The sequence below is a fragment of the Oreochromis niloticus genome, linkage group LG15 (assembly GCF_001858045.2).
Source record: "Oreochromis niloticus isolate F11D_XX linkage group LG15, O_niloticus_UMD_NMBU, whole genome shotgun sequence".
Taxonomy (NCBI): Eukaryota; Metazoa; Chordata; class Actinopteri; order Cichliformes; family Cichlidae; genus Oreochromis; species Oreochromis niloticus.
The window spans coordinates 35735738-35760095 of NC_031980.2; the positions used below are offsets into that span (position 1 = coordinate 35735738).

General features: G+C 42.0%; 1 protein-coding gene across 4 annotated transcripts in view; it reads right to left on the reverse strand.

Moving 5' to 3' along the window:
- Positions 1–8217: 8217 nt before the first annotated feature.
- Positions 8218–24358, reverse strand: part of opa1 (OPA1 mitochondrial dynamin like GTPase) — a 36768-nt gene continuing 20627 nt past the window's right edge. For all 4 annotated transcript variants that reach the window (XM_005459892.4, XM_005459890.4, XM_005459894.4 and 1 more), the window contains 2 exons: positions 9948–10021; positions 8218–9858 (listed from right to left, as the gene is read on the reverse strand). In XM_005459892.4, coding sequence (XP_005459949.1) covers positions 9957–10021 — 65 coding nt within the window. In that variant the 3' untranslated portion in view covers positions 8218–9858; positions 9948–9956. The remainder of the gene's footprint in view (positions 9859–9947; positions 10022–24358) is intronic.

Genomic DNA, 24358 nt, shown 5'->3' on the forward strand with positions numbered 1-24358 from the left:
ATAGACTATCTTAATTGGCCTCTGGAGATTACAGTGTGTGTGTGTGTGTGTGTGTGTGTGTGTGTGTGTGTGTGTGTGTGTGTTCGCTGTCTGGGAAGATAAACCTGTTGTATCTCTATGGACGTGAAATAAGAGGATAAGGATGATGATGATGTGCACGTAAGTGTGAAGTGTGTTTGTGTTTGTTAGCAGAAATGTGTTTGGGCACAGAAAACCTACAAGTGGACATCAGCTGGATTCAGCTGGAACACTCAAGCTTAGACAAAAGAAAAGAAAAGCTGACTTGAAACAAATGAGCAAAACAAGAAAAAATGATCGATCGATCCAAAAAACGAACCAACAAAGCAAATGAATCGAAACATTTCATCTTTGGCTCATCAAACCTTAGCAGGAAAGACTGATCCCCAGTGTTGGTGTGTGTGGCTTTCAGTACTCTGAACACATGTTGGAGATCCTCAAATCCTCATACATAATAATAATAATGCATTGGATTTATATAGCGCTTTTTCAAGGCACCCAAAGCGCTTTACAATGACATTATTCATTCACGCTCACATTCACACACTGGTGGAGGCAAGCTACGGTTGTAGCCACAGCTGCCCTGGGGCAGACTGACAGAAGCAAGGCTGCCATATCACGCCATCGGCCCCTCTGGCCAACACCAGTAGGCGGTAGGGTAAAGTGTCTTGCCCAAGGACACAACGACCAGGACAGAGAGGCCGGGGATCGTGTGTGTGTGTGTGTGTGTGTGTGTGTGTGTGTGTGTGTGCACACTCTGCTATACCCGTGTTTGCTCAAGAACAGTCAGTCTTGTGCCCTGTGACCACATTATCCACCTATTAAAGTCCTTATTTACCTTCCTCCTCTTAAAAGGACAGGCCATGTATAGCTGATAAAAGGCTGCTGAGTGTCTGTTTCTCTCAAGGCTGGAGAGACGACGACGACTACAGTGTTGGCAGAGCAAACATTCCTGAGAACTCAGGATTACACACACACACACACACAAACCCAGGCAATGGCTGATAGAAATGAAGGTTTAATCTAAAGGAAACAGACTTGTTAACATGCACATGCACACACACTACATACAAAGAACTACAAGCACTTGATATCATTGAATCTTTTTGCACTGAAAAAAAATTATTGTTTTAATCTATGAAATGCATTGCATTGTGGGATTTATTTATTTTTTAGCGACACTGACAAACATTAAGGATTTTGCAGGTCTTTTAACAGTGAGTGAGTATGCAGTCAAGATTTGGGACTTGATGTTATTTATGTATATTCAAATGATGACACCAACTTAAATTGATGCATCCCACGCTTAAACTCCATGAAAAAAACATACTCACATACACACACACAGGGACATGCCCCGGCCTGCAGTTGTCCAGCAGTATTACAGCTGCTCTCTAGCAACAGTCAAACTCAGTGGGCAGCAGAGAAAACTTGACTGACTGGTTCAATATTTGCTGGTCCAGAGAGGAGGCGTGTGGAGGTTGCAGGAGGTCAGGAGGTCAGCAGGGCAAAGCGTTGGCCTTTCAGTTCTGATTCGACTGACCAGCAGGTGAACAAACAGGAGGATGATCGGATGGCACAGAGGTGGGTTTTACTTTGACAGTTTAGTTTTGCAAGATGCATGGGGAAGAGGGAGCGGGGCCAAAGAAAGGCACAAAAAGCTTAAAGTTTACATTTTGAAGACACCCCTGACAAACTGTGATCAGACAATGAGAGCTAAAAATCGCACACACAGAACAGTGAAGCAAGTTTATTTGAAAATACAGCAAATAAACACAGCTTTGGCATCATGTTCAATTTAAACAAACCTGCCTTTCTCTGGTCTGTTCGTCTTTCGGTTCAGCATCCTGCTGAATCCCGTTTAATCTCATTTTCAGGTCTCATTTGTGCAGAGGTCATGCGAAAAGGTGTAAAACAAATGCGCAAAAATTCCTGACAACACTGAATACGTAACGTGGCAATTCTCTTGTCTTAATCCGGCGTCATGTCAGGCAGGTTGAAGTCCAAGTATTCTGGGAAAACACTGAACCATTCACGTAACTTAAGCCTGTTTTCTACTGTTAATTCCCCGAACACATGTAAAACAGGCCGGGTTGAAAATGCAAATCTAATTAAAAGTGTAAGCTCAGTGAAAATGAGATCAGGACTCGCTGAAAAGAGACAAAAGGCGCGCAAAGTTGATCACTTTACCAAAGGTGTCGTCATTTCTGCTCGGCTTTAGCACACTAATGAAACAGAGCCTCGTCTCAAACATTCACATTCAGCCACGCTCTGTGTTTGCGTTTGGTTTTAGTGCCTGCTAAGATACTATTGATGGCCAGTCAAGTAATGTCACCAGACCATTTTTGGTCTGCCCTCACTATGGCACTTAGACGATGAAAGCCGGTCCTCAGCGTCCCCCATCCAGCAACAAGTGCAGTCCCCTGCCACTGCCACTGTGCAGGAGGACTGATGTAAGTAGTGTGGACAGATACAATTTCAGCCTGGCAACACAGCCAGGATCTGTCAGCCCTCCCCTCTGTTTACCTAAAGGCTAAGGCTTCTGAGCCCAGGCCTCACCTGCTGGCCTCACTGGTTGCCATGAAGGCTCACATAATCCCACTAAGTCCATGCAAGCCCAGAGCCGCTTCATGTGCTAAAAGCTCCACGTCCCTCCCTCTCACTAAGACCTCCACTCGATCAAGAAACAGTTTGTGTGGTGATCGGTTTTTCCATGGCAACTTTGCATATTTCTATTCTGTAGAGGGAAAGTTCCCACCCCTCTGTAGTCTCTCTGTCACTCTCTCTCTCTCACACACACACACACACACACACACACCTCTGCCCTGGGTTTCAGCATTTCATCACTTAGCTGAGCCTAACTGCCATGAATATTCAAAGTGGGATGTTCCTGAATCCCTCCACAAGCATCACTCATTAAGACTGCAGTCACACTGTAAACTCAGTTCTTTATAGAATCAGCTAAAAAATTAGGACAATAACTTCATTTTATTTAACAAAGCCACTTGTAAAATTTTACCTTCATACTGTGAAAATTGTCTTAGTTACAGGCCCCTGAACTATACGTGGATTTGTTGAATTTCTTTTTTATATCTTAAGGTTTTTTTCCTGTATTATTAAGCCTTTATAACATCACAAGTTCACAATAGAGCCACATAAAAGGGCACAGGGCACATTTGATATCTTTTAAAAACTGCAACTAACTCAATTTTACTCAGAGTTCCACAATCTAAAGCTACAGTCGCATCTTTGTTCAGCAAAATGTTTCTATAACCATCTTTAGGCTTTGGTCTGATAAGTTTCAATAGTAAAATAGTAAATCTATTCAATTCAATTCAATAGTAAAATCTAATTTAATTATTTAACTATGATGGCTTAGAATAACACGTTTGCTTCCTTAATTTCAAGAAGTGCATTTTGGGTAAACTTTAAAGGATCATATCAAGCATTCAGCACAATCAGTCATCGGTGTAGCCACCTAATCACAGAGACGGCATATAAACGCATGTGTATGAAGCAGACTTGTTTTTAAATAAAATGCTGTCACATTAATCTGCACACAAAGTTCAGCATCCTTTATGACTGGATTTATCTCTTTGCATTGATTACCCAGCAACAGAACGACTAGACACATTTTTAATACTACTAATAAAAAATAAAAAAAAACAGTGATTCAGATGTGATATCTCACATCTGAATGATGTGATACTTTTGATGTGATACTTCATGTTACGGTTTGGGGTATGTTTGTTTCTCTCACACAGCTGAGCCTGTGTGTGTGTGGGTTGGTAGGAAAATATAGGTCGGCCAGCGGGCATTTATTCATGGGGACCGGTTCCCCTCGACAATGACCTGATTCATTTATGACGTCCTGCGCTGTGAGACGATGAGGTCATTTCATGGATTCTTTCGGGCGGGATGTCAGACATGAATGGTGAGAACATGCGGCGGACCTCTGCAGCGCCGCTCCCGTGGACACACACGCGCTCACAGATACAGGACCACCGCGGGATTCACACGGTCGGCCTTCTTGAGCTCAATATAAGCACAGAGCGCTGCAATAATTTATAACTGGCACAGAGCAGGAACACGGCTCTCTCTATGTGTGTGAGAGTGTGTGAGCCTGGGTTGTGACAGGGAAGGTCAGTGACCTCTATGACTTGGCTAAAATCCCCATGGGCCTAATTCAGCTCTGGAATGGACCCCACAGAGCAATGGGAAGATGGTTCCAACATAATGAACACAAAGGCCAATTGTGACGCTATTCTCTGCAGGGCAGAAAGCAGCGGGCCCCGGGGACAGTAGGAGGTTTTGTTGGTTAAATCAGAGGAGGAAGCCTGTTGCTTCAACAAGCTTCTGATAAGATTCATCAGCAGTGACTCAACAGTGGCCGTTTGTCTCCAGGGGCACAAAGTGTTAGATTTACATCCACTGTTTCCACTGAGGGGCTGATAAGTGCCTCCCATCAGCCAAATCAGTGTCTTTCATGTATTAATAGTGTCCCCTTAAATTTTACAAGTAGCCCGTCATGCAGCGAGACTAACACAGCGTTTCATGTAGTATATTTCCTATGGTCCGTGGAATAATTTGCCATTTCTTTAAATATACTGTAATTTTAGCATTTTTGCTTAATGTGCTGTAAAAACAGGATTTGCCCCATTCTTCATTTCTTATTTTGGGGGTATTTATCACACTCACATGCTTCAAATCATCACATTTTAATATCTGACAAAGATAAAGAAAAAAAAAAATCAGACTCTGCTTTATTGTCATGCAATTACTGACATGATATCAACAAATAACAAATTCTTTAGGTCTTTGTATTTTCACCAAACAACAGGTGAAATAATTAGAATAAATACTAGAATAATCTTTAAAAACAAAGTATTAAATATGCCAAATAAAAGTAGCGAATAATCCCCATCATGCCATCTGACTGGTTACAAATTCATTTTGCAACATGACTACAACAACATACCGCCAGAAACATGAAGAGCTGTCTTTACCGGGAGACTGTGACTCCACCGTTATGGATGTAATAATTGAAAGCCCTCTGACTTTGCTTTGCACAAAATCAATAAGGAACAATTCATTGAATAAGCACAAGAGTGGATGTCTTTAACCCTCATCCACCAGAGGATGTTTTAAATCAGCAGACATGTACAATAAATTCTGAATTTCTGCCTCTCCCTCTGAGTCAACCAGCAAGCCGATAAGAGAGGAGACAGAAAGGCGAGAACAAAGTGGGCGCTGCCAACAAGAAGGCAAACAAATGCTAACACCGCTGCTACTGCCAAAAAACGCCCATCCCCACAACTTATTACCCTTTTCTTGGACTCATTCAAGGTTTTCATCATCTGCCGAGCCACCACACCCCCCGTGAAAAGGCCCTGAATGTGTCTGTATGATTAGATGGGGGATTTAAAAAAAATGAAGCAACAAGATTGGGCTTTTCTTTTTCTGCAGAAAGACTAGAAATGAAGCTTTGTGCAGGTCCGCTGCTGTGGCACATTTGACAGGTCCGGCTTGACTGCTTTTGTGTCAGCAGCATAAAGGGGATTGAGGGAAAACACAAACCGAGTCACTGTGCTGTTGTGGCGCCTGGCTATTAGTCAACGTGACGGTCTTTGCAGATGCTAATGGGTTATAGTGTGTCCAGGCCGGCCTCCCTCGCTCCCTGAACGTGGCTATCTGATAGCACAAAGGCCTTCTGCTGAAGGTTGACTTTTCCCCCTTTCTTTTCATGACTGCTAGAGTCATTAGGCTTTTTTTTTTCACTTTGTTTTTGAGAAAACAGCGGGATATAATAGTGGGACAGAAAGAAGCATTTTCATGTGTAAAGCCTCAGGTGATGGTTCAGAGGCTGATGCCCTTTGAGTAATGTAAGGATGCAATAACAACCAGGCTCTTGTGAAAGAAGAGAAAATGCCCAGAAGTGGAGGACCTCTGGACTCTGACTTATTAATCAGGCAGAGCCTCTCCCTGCTGCCTCGGGATACAGTGAGTTTCAGTCTGATCTGGGATAAGATAGCAGCCTGCAGAGTTTGTTCAAACCTGGGCCAGGGGCTTCACTCCAAACAGCAGCAGCCAGCTTTAAGATAAAATACACAACATGATGAATCCATACATAGAACACATAGACAGTTTATCAAAGAGGGAAGTAGCAAGCTTGACGTCACCCCAGACTTGTGCTGTCTTCAAACTTCAGGCTGAGTATTTTTACTGTTGCCACGAGGCTGTTTTTAAACCAGATGTGATGAGCGTGGGGCAGATTTGCATGTCTACATGATAATCACCTGTCAGTCACAAGTAGGCTGTTTATTCATTTCATTTTCATTCAATAATGAATGAAACTAGTTATTGAGACCACAAAATTATCAGTAAAGCATTTACTGAGGACGTAAATAAAAAACATCTAGTTTGACTTTGTATACCTGGAATCCATGTCTGTCTTTATATACAGTTCATGCTACAGAGCAGACAAACACTGAAGGTTCAGACAGATGGAGTCTCGACTCTTAATATTTTACTACATACACCTTGCTGGTACTGGACTAGATCCTGTTTACCTGCCTTCATTCTTCGTGGTGCAACAAGATGCTGGAAACATGGAAATATTTTGGCCCATGTTGACATGATAGCATCACACAGCTGCTGCTGCTTTGTTGGACATCCTCCATGAGATGCTCCTGTTGTACCTCACTCCAAACATGCTCTACTGCTGTGTGATGGCTGCAGCTACAGCCACACAGTGGTAACAAATAACACTACACTTACATTTTTCTTTCTTTAAATATTTAGAATTAATTTACTTATACAATCACATAATACAAATTGGTTCATACCACAACTCTGGATCATTGGGGGGGGAGGATTTGTTAGTTTCAGTTAGGTTTTTGTGTGTTCTATCCCTTTTTGTATTTTTTGTGTGCTGATCAGCCACCATTTATTTCCCCTTTGTCTCTTTAGGTAGGTCAGCTTATTTGAGTTTGTATTATTGGGTGTTATCAGCTTTTGAGTAGAGTTCTGTTACTTTGACCTCTTCTATGGGCCCAAGATTTAGATTTCTCTGCATAATTTAACCAAGTTTGTGTTTGGGTTAAATAAAAAAAAATGTTTTTTGGACTTCAACCTGTGCCTGACTTTCCTTCGCTGCTCGGTCCATCACATGGGGACTAACATGGTGGTTATCCTGCTTTCATGTTGTTATGCTTAATTCTGCCATCTGAATGTTGCAGTAGGAAATCAGACTCAGAGGAACAGGCAGCATTTTTTTCAATCTTCTTTTCCCTGGTTTTGGTGGCTCTGTGTTAATTGTAGCCTCAGTTTCCTGTTGTTAGCTGACAGGAGTGGAGCCTGCTGTGTAGCACATCTGCATCAAGGTTTACCATACTGTGCACTGACAGATGCTTTTCTGCATACTTTGGCTGTAACAAGTGGTTATTCAAGTTGCTGTTAATCATGTCTGAGTTTCTGTCATGTGATTGGTTAAATAGATATTTTTATGCAGTTGTATAGGTGCACCTAAAGACTGAAAAGAATGGAAGGAAACTATGTACAGTTAGTGTACTGGAGCCATTATAAGAGAATCGTAAAGAATTCTGCCTTTAACTCAATGGGAAAATTGATTAAGAGCAAAACAGCCGAATGAGATGACAAGAGGTTCTAGTGATTCTAAGAATTTACTTTTTATTTCTCTGTGACCAAGGAAATGATTTAAATTAGAATAGCAGTTTGCAGGGCACTCAAGTGCTGGTTAATATTACAATACCCCCTCCACTGCTAGATGGCCATAACAGCTGCTCTGTGGATTAAACTGCAAGCTCACAGTGATAATGTTCACATGCAAACAGGTAGACTGCACAATTTTAGTTTACCCATTAGTCTATTAACATTTGCATTAAAACAACTTACTAAAGTTTTTTTCATGTAATTCAGAAAATCATAGCAGCGCAAAGCTATCACGAGTCACCCAGAAAAAGCAATCATCTTGATGATGGCACCTGAAATAAATCAGAGGGTCACGATAGTATAATTACTCATGTTTTGGCTCATGAATATAAAACTTATGTCAGTGTAGGCTCACCATTGTTAGAGGCCACTAGCATGAACCAGCAGGCAAAACAGCAAAAAGCTTCCAGTGCTGCAAACATCAGTTTAACGCTGACATGTCATGAAACAACCAAACAAACAAAATAATGATTTTTTTATTTGTCAATTTTATTTTCAATTTGTACTTTTAAACACAATTTAATAAATAAAGCACAGCGGATGGGATACACCATGCAAACATTATTTTCTACAACATAAAACACGTTTTTGAACCAACTCACCAACAATTCTGCGTTCAGGTGCTGTACATGATAGTAGCTCCACGACTGCCTACTAAGTTTTATATTTTATCTTTTCCCCATGTACAGATAGGAAGGAAGGAAGAAAGAGGAACTAACACGGCCTCACCACCCCCCCCCCTCAGGCAAATATAACAGTTTTTCCAGCTTGGTAGAATGAGCAGATGTCTACGTGGGTGATGGAGGTGCAAGATAAGACGGGCTGAAGATAAGAACGAGGAAACGAGTGGCTGATGGGAGAATCTGTGATTTGACCAAAGCATTTAAAATCTTCCCTTCCTCTTTTCTTCTTTATCCCATGTTTTTAGCTTAAGCATTTGATCGCGCACAAAGAGGGGACAATTGCGCGTCTGCTGCATACATACACAAACATTACTGTGAAAGAACATGAAACCTGGTGTAGGTTGGAACCAAACCTACCCTGAGTGACTGGACCAGGATGGACTAGACAAGTCCACAGAAATGTGTGATAACCGACAGATGATATCGGCTCTGATTTTTCAAAGGTTATGTAACCTGTTGTGTTTATTTGTTTACTGAAAGTGCCTCAAGCAAACTGCAGAGGTCTTTTTAGTAAGGTGATTACATTATGCTTAAGTATTCTAAATTAATTTTTAATTAATTTTGACTGCTTGTTTTTTTTCTTTTGCTTTTGTATTGCACAAACCAAGAAACGCCACATAGACAGATTTGCATGGACTCAGTTATTCGAGCTTGGAGCTTAATCAGGTAATTGTATGCAAATACTTAAGTTTTCCTAATGAAACTTCAAAAGAACCAAATAATAAGAAATAAAATCAAAGTGTTGTATTGTATATTGTATATTATATTCTCTTAATCCTGCAGTATTGATTGAGTACATTCTGTAGGTTGCAGAAGGAACACCTAATTTAGGGGAACATTTAGCCTGCATGGAGAATCCCCTCGCAGCACAGAGAGACAACTAAGTGCTTTAAGTTAGAAGTGCAACCAAACTAAACTGTTCTGTGCCCACCAGCCGACTAACTTGGCATGTTTTAGGAGCACCAGGTGAGACAAAAGGAGCCGATGGCAATGGGGTCTCTCTCTGTACACAGATCAGTGAATACACACCTGCATAATTACATATACACAAAGAAAACCAGGGGAAAACAAAGTGGAAAAGAAATAAGAAAGTTGGAGATAAACATGTACACAATTTACTCATTTATTGAAAACAAGCGGTCAGACGTCTGACAGGACTCTGCAAGCTTCTTATTAGGTTTGGGCTCCTGTACAGAAGTCCCTCTGGTCACCCTAGAAAAAGTTACAAGAAAATCGCAGAGAAAGCCTGAAACTGTTCCTTCATCTTATCGCTCTGTGCAGGGCCGTCTCTCCATAGGTGTCCGCGGGGTGGGGGGTGGTTATGTTGTGTGTGGTGAGTGTTTGGGGCGAAGACAGTCATTTACAGATGAGTCGTCTTTGCTCAGTGCATTTCTCTGTTGTGATCCAAACTTTACTTTCAAGAGCTCTGATAACAACAAGAATAAAAGATGGGCTACATTTAGTGAACGGGGCATCAGTTTGGTTAGGAGCTGACACAGTTACAGAGACAAATACCTGGTTCATCTATTTCTCCTTGTGAAGAGCTTCTATGAAGGCTTCAAGTTTCTCCTGGATCTCACGAACTTTCTCTGCAGAGAAGCAAATGGTGGGTTTGTTAAGAGAACAGAATCATCAGCAAACACAAAATTAGCTGGCAACAATTTCAGCAACTTTTAATGTGTTTGTCCTCCACTAATAAAAGAAACCACAGAGGTAAAGTTAATGTATTACTGGGAACACGTCATACTTTTTAAATCTCCTAGGACCTGGCGTCCACGTATGTGGACATCACATTTTGGGTTGTCTAGACCAAAATACTGAATTTTGCTCTACAAGGGCCTGATTATCCACTTACGAGGATATTATACTGCCACTGTTCTATTGAAATTTAAAGCAAATGTCCTCATATGTGGATCTCATTTTTCTCAGAAACAAAAATCAGGTAAAAAAAAAAAAAAAAAAAAAAGAAAGAAAAGGAAAAAAAGAAAATCACCTAATTCTTTGTTTTTACATTCATCAGGTCCCAATCAGCCCAAATAGCAAAGAGTTACAAGTTACAATTATATTGTCAGTTGTATCGAGTAGTTCTTCATTTATCAGCGTGTCAGGCAGACAGAAAGCAAATAAATAAATAGAATGTAAAAAACAACATCAGCAGATTTCAGTTCATGATGATGTTATAATATTTATTTATTGTGATTTGCCTGCCATAGAGAAAAAAACCCACTTAAAGTTATGTACATTATTTTTACAAGAGCACAACAATGAAGTTCAAACTGCGTCCAGGACAGAAACAACCACATTATTACTGCTAACACAAACTCAGCTCTTTGCAACCATCTGCACAGACAGCATGCTAACACAGAGTTACCCAAGAACCCAGACTGATGCTAAAGCTGACTGTATGCTGACACCAGCCCAGCAGCAAAGCCTGAACTTAACATAACAAAGGCAGTGATGAGCAATCCGGTCTTTGAGCCTCTGTTTCTACCTGTTCATGTTTCTAAAGTAGAATCACTGTGAAGATCGCTTTGAAGTCTCTCTGTGAAGGTGTAAATACTAAGAGAAAGTATGTACATGTCCTCGTTAGGAAGGGGATTTGTGTTGGTGTGTGGAGATGTAGCCTGAGATTTATATTGTGAACTGGTAATTATGCCACATTGGCTTTCAGATCATCATATGTGAGGAACATAACAGTAATTAATGAAGTGTGTGACGAGTAATTAAATAACATACTGCATTACTGTTAAAAAAAAAAGTAGCAGCTAATGAATTCAGCTTTTGTTGAGTAATACAAGTTATCTGATTTGTCTTTTAGAAATGCCACACTCTTTCTCTGCTACATATACAAAAACTATAACTATGTGGTCAAATACTGAACTTTTACTCGCTTGCAGAACTTTACTGTGATTTCCTGTGCATCAGCCAGTTCTCTTTAAAAACTGAGAATTTGATTTCTGCAGCTTTTGCAGTTTAGAAAACACTAAAATGTCATTAAACAGAACCAGGATGAGGTGGAGATTTTATAAATCTGCTCTCGTCCCTGTAATATACCTCTACAGTTAGACACTTCAACACATTCTCCACCAATACACCAGATGGTCCCCTCTGACAGTGACAGCAAAACCACAAGGCAGGCCTCCTTCACACATCATGATGACGGCTTGTGTACCCATTCCCGGTTAGCATGGACCACATGAAAGCTCTCACTCCCCCCACCCCCTTAAAAAAAACAAAAAAAACAAAACAATACTATGTACCTTCAGGGCAGACACGAAGAGAGACACCGTAACAACAACATTTCACATTGGGGAGGGGAGGGGGGGGGGGGGGGGGGGGGGGGTCTACTGAAGAAATAGTCACTCACTTCTTTTTGTGATTAGACTCCTATTGTTCTGAGACTGCGTAAGACGAGCAATCCTTCCACCCAACGTGTACTGTCACACGAGATGAGCGAGCCGTCTAAAGCGGATTTAATCGCTGATTAAACAGTGGCGGAAGGAAGTCTGCGGGCCAGCGCGGGAGAAAAGGAAGCCGTGGCTTGCGATGCCAGCTGCACCTCCAGGCCCGGCTGGCTGGCTGCGCAGCTTCTCTGTCACCCTTGTTAATCTGTCTGGATCTCCCCCAAGCACAAACTCAAACATGAGCTCTGAAGAACAAACTAGCAGTGCACTATATTGATCAGTCAGCGGCAAAGAGATCCAGAGACGAACCATTGTCGATTGTTTTCCTACGAGGCAGGCCACAGAAAACATGGCTTTTAAAAGACTTAACCTTTTTAAAGACGATAAATCACTGAGGCTTGGACCCCGGAGCAACAGTGACCAAAGTGTCCATTTCACGTCAGCACAAAAGTGATAACTGCGTGCGTGATTTGCAGTGAAACTAAATATCATACTCAGGGGCTCGTGTGCAGCCCCCCCCCTTTGAAGGGAGCACGGCTGCTTAGGTATCTTTTCCTTGATTGATGGGAAGAGAAACAGTTGGTGGGAGAGATGAAGGCACGCCCACACTTATGTCCTAAAAAACTGGCAAAGCTGAGAAGTCCTGGATTGCAAAAATAACCTTAAAAAAAAAAAAAAAAAAAAAAAAAACCACAGACACACACACACACACACACACACACACACACACACACACACACACACACACACACACACAGGTAGGCAGAACTGAGAAAAACTGACTGACAGCCAGAAAAGCTTGGCTGTGAGACACACACACAACCCAAATGTCTCGAAAACCAGCAAGCGCTGCACAGTCATGTCACCTCCACCTTTTTTCACCTTCCCACACATTTACCGCTGGCAGGTGGCAGGGAAAAAAAAAACGAAGGAAAAAATCCCCGGCCTTTGATACTCCGTTAACACACTCGGGCAAAATGGCAGGGCGTTAGGGGGAGATTACAACACCTAATGGAGGCATTAAAGGGGCCTGTCGAGGTGCACGCTGACAAGTCGCTGCAGCAGGTGTGGGGCTGAATGAAACCTAAACCTCTGGTATGCCATTCGAACACGCAGCGCACCACAAGGCACGGCTCAAAGGCAGCTCGCAGAGTTCGGCTTCACAGGCTGTGTGTCCTGACCACAGGACAACATAACTCAATCTGAGCCAATAAGAACGGGATTAGCAACATCTGTCCGACGTGAAGAAAGAGATGGGAGTTATGGGGTGAAGGGGGAGGTGAGGGGTTTTTGGCTGGTGTGAGGAAAGGAGGATACTGGCTGTCAGATCATCAAAAACTTGGGAAATCCCCTGGCTCAAGCTTCAAAGCTTTGCAGAGGGTTTAGATGTGGCTGATGATAAGGTGCTCTATAGAGCTTCGGCATTTCAAATATAGACCGCTTAGCACAGGTCAAACATTAAGGATCCTTTCCAGCTACCAGGCAGAGACGCTGAGCTCTGTTAGCTCACTGGAGGCAGCAGTGGTCTAGAGGTTAGATTAGGGGTTTGCAATAAAGAAAAGACACTAGTCTGATTTCCCGAACCGCCTGAGAAAGCTTACAGGGTGAAATCCACTCTTCTTTAACACCTGCTGCTGAGGCAACAGAAAACCCATCACTCATCCAGTGGACCACAGTATTATCTAACTCCTATCAAGTTAAGTAGATGTCACTACTATTCAGGTGTATTTAGAGAATAATAGTGGTAGAGAGCTGCTGAATGCAAGTCTTTTTCGCTGCCTTGGGGTGAAATGGTAATTTGCCGGTCACCATTATATTTTGGAAATATTCGACAATGGCTTGTTACTGCATTACAAATGCTATTCAAACTTTATTCTAAGACTCTGACATCTGGGCCTGTAGAGAAGCTGTCAGACCTGGTTTGGTTGATTATGTTGTGAAAGGGTTACAGGCTTCACACCGACAGTTCGTTTACTCTGTTACAAATTCATTGACGAGTTTGTAAACTTAAAGCTTTTACCTGTGATTCTGCTTAATGTTTACGCACAGACAATGTTCAGCCCGCTTACTGGTCGGGACGGGAACAACAAAAGTAAACACAGGAAGAAGGTGCTGTGTTCTGGACTATTGGACAACATGAAGAATTTACATTTACAGCTAGTTGCTAGTCCATAGAGATCTTTAGCTTGCCTCATCCCAGAACAAGAAGCTGTTTTTAGCTCAAACTTACAATATACACCTGGTAGTTGTTTCGGATTGAGGTCGGAGCACGTTCGCACCATAAACCAACCGCTCTGGAGACCCTCTGAAGGGTCTCAGTGCGGCTGTTTTGGTTAGCACCCGAGTGAGATTACTGTCTTCACCTCTACGCAAATAAACTGCACCGAAGGGGAAAACAAACCAGAGTTCAATTTAAGCAGACTAAACACTACAGGCGTGAAAACACCTGTCACATGGAACAGCAAAAGGTTCCTGGTGGCACTTGCTGGGATCAAATTGTATATCCAACCAAAAAAAGTCTCATCTCTGAACACCCACAGGGTGCATGCACAGAAAGTCATCACTGGTTTGGTTGAGCTGCTGCTGGGATGAGAGTATCATTAACCTCCTTTTGATTGGAAAACAAACAAGAGCACCTGAAAGGACATGACTGATAAAACAGGCTGGTTGTAATAGCTTCAGGTAGACTGTAGCAGAGTTTGCAGTAAAACAAAATGTTGATTTATGAAGTAACTTGCTGTAATTCATCAGTTCTACTTGCAGCCATGCTCAATTAGCTGTACATTAAATAGCCATATATATTTTATTTAGACCATGTATATCAAAAGAGCAAAGCCCATTTACAATTCTCTTAAAGCAGACGCTTAATGACTTTAAAATGAGCCCTTAAAATGAGCAGCTTTCAGGAGCCCATCAGACACGGGTGGATGTGAATGGCATCTTTCAGAACAGCCAATATTTTCTGTGGCTAGAAACTGTGAGAAACAGATATTTATTCCCTCCTTTACCATCTGTTTGCTACCAAAGGACAGGATAAAAAAAGGCCACAACAAGGCTTTCTTTTCACCGTCCTGTAGAAATGCAACAAAAAAAAGTGGACAGAGTCACCATTGCCTGTTCCACACTGAGCAGTGGGAGTAGCGATCTAAAACTCCATTTAAGCGCCTGTTTACCTAAGAGATGAGCCTCAAAACACAGTCATTCAACCGCTCACCCCTTTATCTGGTCATGAATATTCCCATAATCCTCTGGCCTCTATCCCAGAGGCCCCTTCTTTAAGATGCTTGGTGGTGTGTGGGTTACCAAGGGTGGAGGGACTGGCAGACTAAGAGAAAGACAGGGGAGCCTTTTCCGTAAATCCTCTTTTTCAAGGCCTTCTCTCGGCTGATCTCCACATGAAATGATATCTCATTCACTCTCACTCTGTAGAAACCCCTAAGCCTGCCATGGCTGAACTGCTGGCAGAAGGACTGATCCCGAAAGCCTTTAATTGACCTGTAATTAGACTGTGTGGCCCTGCTGGACAAGTAGCCACCACAGAGGGAGAAAACAGCAGAGAAAAAGTCCTGGGGGAACTGCAACTTACTGTGAAGGAGGGGGGAAAAAAAACTAATCCCCTTCCTATGGGATGTGGTCACTCTTCTTCATTCAATGTGAAAGGGAGGGAGCAGTGAAGAAAAGATGGCTGTCATGAAAAAAGTGGCGACAGAAAGATTTCGCTGGATGAGTTTGGCGCCAAGGTTCAGGCTTCTTTCGCATGCCGCTCTGACAGGAGAGCAACAGTTTGCAGAACGGCCACTGGAGAGAGTGGCGTGGGGGCTTGGTTCCCGTCCCGGCCTGTCATCATTCATGAAGAAACTTTTTATAGCTCATGACTGCCAAGGTCATAGTGTAGGTGGGGACAGTGAATATTTAACTCTCTGGCCTTTCCTTCTCCGAAAGCTGATCTCTTAATGTAACAAACAGAAAAGCCATTTTCCTCAGCACGCTGTTGCTTGATGTGTCACTAAATCTGGATAGTCACGCTCTAACAGGCTCTGGTCCATGGGAGACGTGGACCCAGGGATTGCCGGTATGTCAACAGCCCTAACGCCATGTCAGTGACAGAGCAATGAATCAACCCTCGCACTCGAGTCTCTTATCTAGAAAACAGATGCCTGTGAGAACGCAGTTTAACTTGGGGAAAGACACAGATTGGTCTGAACAGGTCAAAACGTGGGGTCAGCCAAAGGGCAGTCTAAACAAAAACAGCAAAATGCAGGGATAAAGCTTTGAAAAGAGCCAGGTGATGACTGCTGGTCAGACTTATAGTGCAAAAGATTGTGAAATTGGGGACAAATTTGGAATAAATTTGGATTTTCGATGGCTTTAACTCTACGGTAGATAACAGACATTAAAAATATATCAGGAAACAGTCACCATACCTATTCTACAAAACAAGTCTGAGACAGTAAATCTACTCATGACTCATGGTGTAAATCACAGCTAGTCAGGGGTAGACGTTTTCCGAGACTCACCTCGTGCACTCAAATGGAGGCCAGTTGTGAGGCTAAGTGGCAATCAATCACGAGGATCCACATGGGCCCGGGGATGTGAAGCAGAGTCTGGCTAAACTGATATCTTGTCATGATTCCTCAAAGAAACTCCCCTGCGCTGAATCAGCCACAGGTGTGCAGCTAATGTTAACTGCCAATGAACTCTGCATTAAGCACATGCAAGTAAGACGGGGCCAGCGTTCCTCATCCCTTTTCCGCCCTCAGGTAAATACATGCTTCCAGCTGCACTGGACTCCACACACCTTATATCGATATAACACCGGAAAGACAGAAAACGCCTAAAATTCCTTTGAGCCACAAGAGGTTAAAAAAAAAAAAACACTTGGCGACTTAGTGAACTGCAGGTGTTTTACTTGCAAAGATAGAGAAAGTAGCACCGTTTCTTCTTTTAGTTTACGAATATTCTTGTAAAATACGCCGCTCGAGAATCCCTTTTATTTATAAAAAACACTTTTATGGCAGCTAGCCGGCATAATAGATTTTTTAATGATTTCATATTTGCGCCTGTGTAGTTGGACCATTTCCTTGCAAGCTCTCCAATCAATCAATCCTACATGACTTTTATACTAGTATAATGGAAACAAAATGCATCATATTGGCAACAAATCTCTCGCATCTGCACCACATTTTTATTTTGCAATACTGTTACACAGAATCCACAACAATAAAAATCCATTATAAAAAACAAAAACAAAAAACTACACCATGCGCTGTTTTAAACTGCCTACAAGAGAGACTGTATGGTTTTCCTATTACCTCATTTTAAACAGCACCTGATGTCAGAGCTTGGTGTGTGCATGTGTGTGAGTGACACAGCGATCAGTGGGAATGGCTCCCCGGTGGCCAAACTGTGCTGGGAACATGTGAACAGAAGCCTTGCTTTTCCCTCCCATCACCACACATCTTTCTCTTTTCTATTTTCCCACACTTAACTCTCTCTTTCCCTGAGGGGAATGAGAGATGGCTTCACAATCTCCTTCATTTTTTCCCCTTTTTTTGTTTGCATCACCACTTCCATCATCACCTCTTGCCTGGTTGTCATCTAAAGCACGCAGCTTTTTTTCCTGCTTCTGTAGTCCATTTGATTTATTCACAGAGCTTCTATCTAGGGAGGATATTTCCAAGCAGACAAACGGGTGTTACGTCGCTGTCGTCTGAATAATGCAGTCCAAAGATTATCAACAAACTGAACAGCACTGGAGCGGTTTTAATGAATGAAACTCAATTTGTTAATCTTGTACTGCTTGCGTTTCTTCCTCTTTTTCTAAATTAAACTGTGATGCAAAGGTAATTAAATCCTCTGTCTAACCCTGTTTAAACAAATGCTCATGACTAATGATCAGTGACATCAACAGCTTGTCAATCATATGATGGGCATGCCTGTGTGTGTACAAGTGTGAGTGTGTAAAACAAAGATTCCTGGTGCTTGACATGGGAGGATGGATAGATGGATGGATGCGCCAGAGTGCAGGAAGGAAGCGAGAAGTCAGCGAGGAATAAAGGGGAAGAGACAGATGATGGGAAAGTGGAAAGAGAAACAGGTCATGACTTTGGTAAACGGTGGCAGCTGGCTGGTGGGAGAGCTTTGATAACAAGAAAAGAAAGAGCACGATGAAAGAGAGAAACCAGAATTACACAGCAGTTGGAATAAACTGTTGATGGTATATAGCTGGAGGTAACAAAGGAGACTTGAAGGAACAGGTAAGCTGAGCAAAGGTAAAGAGGGAGTAACTGAAGAAGAGCGAGTATAACCAAAGCAATCCACTTTACTGTGGTAGAAGGTTCATGCTGGACAGTTTCAAAAATTACCTTGAAAAACAAGACAGAGGCGATCAAAATCAGCTGGCATTTATGTAAAGATAACTAGTGTTATTAACCACTCAAAACACAATTGTGAACCACTACTGACTCACACACACACACACACACACACACACGCGCACACACACACGCGCACACACACACGCACACATGCGTCTGGAGCTATTTGGAGTTCAGGAGGAGGAGGAGGGGGGAGCTGGGAATCAAACCAACAATCTTTTGATTAGTGGACAATCAGCTCTGCATCCTGAACAACGGCTGCTCTCCGTATGACAACAGCAGCAATCAGCAAATATTACGGGGAAATAAAACTCCCTCTAGTAAAGCAGATATTATGAAAAAACATCTTAGTCTCTCTTCACTTGTACTTTACTTATCAGATAGTGAACAAAGAGAGCTGTCAAAATGTGGAAAAACCAAAAAAGATTTACAGATATCTGATTGTGCCTCACAACAGAAAAGCAGTAAGTCCCAAAACATTTACCAAACAACATGAAATGAAATACACAAAGTACTGCTTCATATTTGCCAGTGTTATGACAACTTCTAGATCTACTGTTTGTGTACTTGACGCTCCCAAGCAGAAAATGGATCATCTGGCAGTGACTCTGCAGTCTGAGGTTTCCTTCTTTGTGGGGGGAAAAAAAACTACTTGTTGTAACACTAATAAGACTCCTGGTTTACAAAACCACACTTCTGACTAGTGTAGATGTATTCAGAGGCAATTAAGGTTAAGGCAGGATACCACAAACAGATACACAAGTCTGATTGGTGATCACATATGCAAAAACACAAACGTAGTACACACAGTGGGTGGGAGGTGACAAGAACCTTTATACTATGTAGTTGCCAGTGGACTAAAAAGTAGCTTGGTTAATAAATGAGGACTAACATTTAAGAAAAAAATAGGAGTGCAGAAAAATCTGTCTGCAAAATCACTGTTTACTGTAGAGAACATGGGTGTCAAACATAAAGCCCCGGCACCAAAAGTCATCTGACAAAGATGAATCCAGCCAATGTAAAGCTTCAGAAAAAGGTGAAAGAGGGCATACATTTTGGACTTTTAACTGAGTTTTCATGAGTTTTACAGCCTTTCCTACTGATGACCTCCCCTACTTACTACACAAAAGTAATTAAGTAATAGAGTAAAGTAATTTATTTTTTATATATTAAGATATCTTGAGAATTAAATGTGTTGTTTAACTTCTTCACACTGTCAGAAGAAGGAGTCAGATCTGGGTTGTGGAGGCAGCAGTTTGAGCTCAAACATTCCTCATCCCAGCCAGCTGAGGGACATAATCTCTTCAGCCTTTCCTGGGAATGCCCAAGGGGAGAGTCCCAGTTGGACATGTTCAAACCCCTCAACACGCACATTCTGACAGTTCCTAGACAGATGTCTGAACCACTGCAGCAGGGTCCTTCTGATTTGCTGGAGTAACAGCTCTGAGTTCCTCACCTTCTCTCTGAGCCCAGGCACCCTATGGAGGAAGCTCATTTCTGCTGCTTGTATCTGTAATATTGTTTTGGTCGGCCATAGGTGAGGGTAGGAATGTAAAAAACAAAACAAAAAAAACAATATAGTGGCAGCTCCATCTTCACAACAACAGATCAGTACAGAGGCCACATCACTGCAAACACTACACAGAACTGCCTGTCAATCTCATGTTCCACGGTACCCTCGCTTCTGAACCCGAGACAGCTGAATTTCTCCACTTGGGGCAGCAACTTGTATCTGAACCTGAAGTGGCCACGCACCCTTTTTCAGCTGAGAGCCATGGTACACGCTGCAAGAGTGTGAGCTTGTGGTTGTCACTCAATGAAGCCACCAGGGCCACATCCTCCGCAAAAAAGACAACCTGAGATCCTGAAATCTGGAAGGTGCTGGGTTTCATGAATATAGTCAGTGACAAAGGGCAGCCCTAGAGGATTCAAACACCCGCTGGGAAAGTGTGGAAATGCTGTGTTCTGAATACAGTTGTACAGAGATGAAAAATTACTCATGGAAATTTCATAACTAGTCAGTGTTTTGGCCAATTCCTTGCTGGCTGTGATTTGGCCAATTCCTTGCAGTATGAATAGTATAAAAAGTATGAAACTCCATGTGGTAGAATCTGCTGAAACTGGAAATTATCATTCAGCTGTGGGGATTATGGCAGGTGTGTTTATTGTAAATGTTCTCATTCTGAATAAAAAGACACCTCTGACCGTGTGCCATTGTAGTTTGACATAAAACACAGTTGAGGAAAAAGGTAGTTAAGCATCTTTAATGATGGTTTGTGTGCAGATCTGGAAATATATCTAATTCCAAACAAGCTTCAATAGCAGCAGCATTAATTCCTAATGAATTGTGACCTTAAAGTCATAAAGAAAAGCAACAGAAGCACCGCAAAGCTTTGTACAAGCAACAGCAGCAACAGCATGCCACCACCCTCTACTCCCCTCTCTTCTGAATGAGGGAACATGTGCACACAACACCTTAAGATGATACGTCATCCCTTACAGCAGGGGAGAACAGAGGAGCACTTCTCAATGAGCCTTCCCTAATCACTCTGGAGGAAGCTGCTCAAAAGAGGACGAGGGGGAGGAGATGAAAGGAAACGAAGTGAGCGTGAGGCTGAGAGGGCATTCCGCTGAGCAAGCCCAGACAACCAGAGCCTCATTGTGTTCGGCTTCCACACGAGAAAAGGGAGAAAGTGACTGCATGTGCAAACACGCAAACACTTCACACATTAGCACTGTTTTCAGAGCACCTTCTGTTGACACCTTTCATTCCACGACCCTCAGCTAACCCTCGCGTCACAAAAGCTCAAATCCATAATTTTCCACACGCTCTTGCATTTATCAGAGCCAATGAGCCTGCCGCTGAGGAGATGAACTTAATGTAAAAGGTTATTCGGTCCCAGGTGTTTATCTGAATCGACCCCTCCCATAATGTGTCAGCAACCAAAGTGTGAGACTGATTGATTTTGTTGTCCAAGCAGCGTGAAATGCCTAACTTCCCGTGTAGTGACAATCATGAGCTGTCAACATGGATTCAAACTTTAAAAAAGGAAAGAAAGACTAAATGTGTTTTATCATTTCTCCTCAAAATAGCAAAACACATTTGTGGTGACCACTGTAATCAATTATTCAGAAGTTTAAGTTTAAAGCAGAGATGCTCAGTCTTGTACAAAGGAATAACAGACAATAAGTCCACAAAAAAAAAGATATCAAAGAGTGATCAAATACATTTCGAAAAATCAAAAACTCCCCCAAAAATCCAAAATAACACAACCCGGAGTAGTCATGCATTGCTAGCAAAGCTGAGTTATACATTTTTTTGTGCTTAAAAACTCCACTGCAGCATGTTCATAGATAGAGTCTAGTCAGTGTTCTCTTAATGGCTTATTTGAGGAGTCACAAATACACAACAGTGGAAGTACAGACTTACTGCAGTGTCATTACTGTTTACATTCAGTTCTGCCATGATGGCTAACACTGGATTGGTGGGTCTACTCTGGCTTTTTGAGTTGGCAATCCGAGTTGAGGGGGGCGTTGCAGATGAAAATTCCACCTGGGAACTTAGAAAATTACTGACCTAATCCGAAATGTATTATTACAAACAACCATGACCAGGTTTTAAACTCGCCAACTAACCTATTACAAAATAAATAAATAAATAGGGATGTAACATGTATGTCAATTAAACCCATCCATTTGTGGATGAGTTATGAGTTTTTGATCTTGGGACTGAAAATATTTTTGGGAAAGGAGGTGCAAATGTGCATTTCTATTTATATATTCAAGGGCCAGTGCACTGTGTGCACACTCTTCAACAATCTGACAAGGTAGATAAAAAGCCACCAATGTGGGAGTGACCGCTGGAATCTGCTCCTTCCTGTTCAAAAACAGCCAAACTGTGACTCTAGGAAGAAATAAAAAACTGTTCCACCTTCATTTACACACCGGATTTCGATTTGTGGACACTGCAAGCAAAGCAAAAGACTGCAGATATGTGGTGAAATAACGAGTCTGCATTTATACTAATAATAGTATCAGATGAATTTTTAAAAAAAGTATAATAATACATGAATACACATGAAGACACTAAACTTGATGTTAACATAAACATTAAACACCAACACCTTGAACAGACAAAGTGCTGACATAGAAAAGTGGTGCAGTGATTATTTATGTTCATGAGTGTTATGAGCCCTAAAAACTCACAACATTAAATTCGACATTCATGGCTTGATAAAATAAAAGCAATCCTCCAAACAATGTGGTACAGTGCGCTCTCTATAATCAGCCACCACAGTAGCTCTAACAAGCACAGACACATGCAAACACACTCAAACACATACACACTGCACTACATTTCTATGAGGGTCAATGAAGCAGCCAAGCGACAGCCCAGTGGTCTCCTAAGAGGGCTCTGCTTGCACATTAGGCCTGGGCTTTGCTCCAGAGACGGCACTGTGCCATACAGCTGGTCTGGCACACGCTGACAAACACACACCCACCCCCGCTTTGCAGCGTGCTATTAATTAACAGAGTTTTCACGCTCTCCCTCACGCACACACCTGACCTGTATTTGTAACCTGAGTGATCTTAGGTCTGTCTGTGAGTAGGGGCAAATACGAGCTTAACAGCAGTCCACCCCTGGAAGCACATTTCTGCTTTTGTTAAGTGTGTTTAGCTTTTCTAATGCCTCCCATTTCTCCCACTTTCTCTCCTCTCTAACCAGAGAGGCTATAAAGGTGAAGGTGGGCCCTCCTCTGAGATTTGCCCATTGTTTTTTCTTTCCCTCTGCCAAGGGAGAAAAGTGATAGACAGGATCAGGTGGATAGATTTTAACAGAGGCAGTGAAATAGGGTCAGAATGACCCAGGGAGTTGGAGGCAGGTTAAAAAAAAATAGCTAGATCAAGTAGCCTATGGTATCAGCTGGCTGACCTGTGGGGTCAGGCCATAGTTTGGGCCTGAGGCGATCTGACCTGTTGTTTCTAAAAGGTCTGGAGAATGAAGGAGAAATGATATTGCAAAGAAAAGATGATTTCATCATGGATGGAACTGCATTGAATAAGGCTGTTTCACACAGATGCAGACAAAAAAAATCTTCTCCTGTAGAGAACTGCATGTTTCGGAAGGAGCCATGTGTGATTCCTATCATGTGTTCTTAAATGTAGTAACAGCCTGATGTTGCTAAAGACAGATTTAGTGTCTCTTAACAGCAGAAATGTCCTTAAAAGTACAAAGTAATAACTACCTGATACTTCTAATTAAGAATGCTTAAGTTGGGTTTTATTAATTATGCTTTGCCATGTCCAGTTACTATATTTGCACAAGTGAAAAGCTTCTGCAAAGCAAAACTTTTATGATGAGCCTTTCAGTTAAAAAAAGAACCCCCCCCAAAAAAAATAAAAAAAATCTTTGCCCAGAGGAAATTGAGGCATGTCACCAACTCGGCCCATAAGCCACGTAGTTCAGTCTAGACTCAAGGACCCACATACCCACACACTTAGGCTGTGTTACACCGAATGCCCTGCGCAAAGTGTCCGACAGCTAATGACCCAGATCCTCCACTCACCCACTAACTCAACCTGACAGACTGACAAAGCTCAAACTCTGGAACATACATTTTCTTAGGAGGAAAAGAAAAATTTGACATCACTGTAAAATTAGGGCTGCAAAAGGGCGGCATGCTGTAAGGTACATTTCCAGCAGACTGCAACGTTAGACTGGAATGTTAGTTATGAGTTACAACAAAATAAGTAGTGTTAGATTTCAGTCGACAGTAGAGATAGGAGTGAAGGGAGTGAGACATGAGGAGTAAGATGCAATAAAGCTCTCTGACTTTGATGCAAATGGAGAAAACTGAATTTCATAGTCAGTGGTTCATGGTGATTCATTTACAGAGCATTTTATTCTGTTTAAATTTACATTCATTATACCTTCAAATTACAATAAATAGATTTTTTTTCCTGATGTCAAAATTCCCATCCGACCCTCCAAATGATGGCTGCTTGTATTGATGCAGATTTAAAGAGTGAAGCAGACACTTTACCACAAATAACAGATTTCATAAACAAAAAAAACAAAAGTGTGTGCATGCACAGGTGTGGTCCTACACTACATGGTTTCTTAAGAAATTCCAGACACACTCCT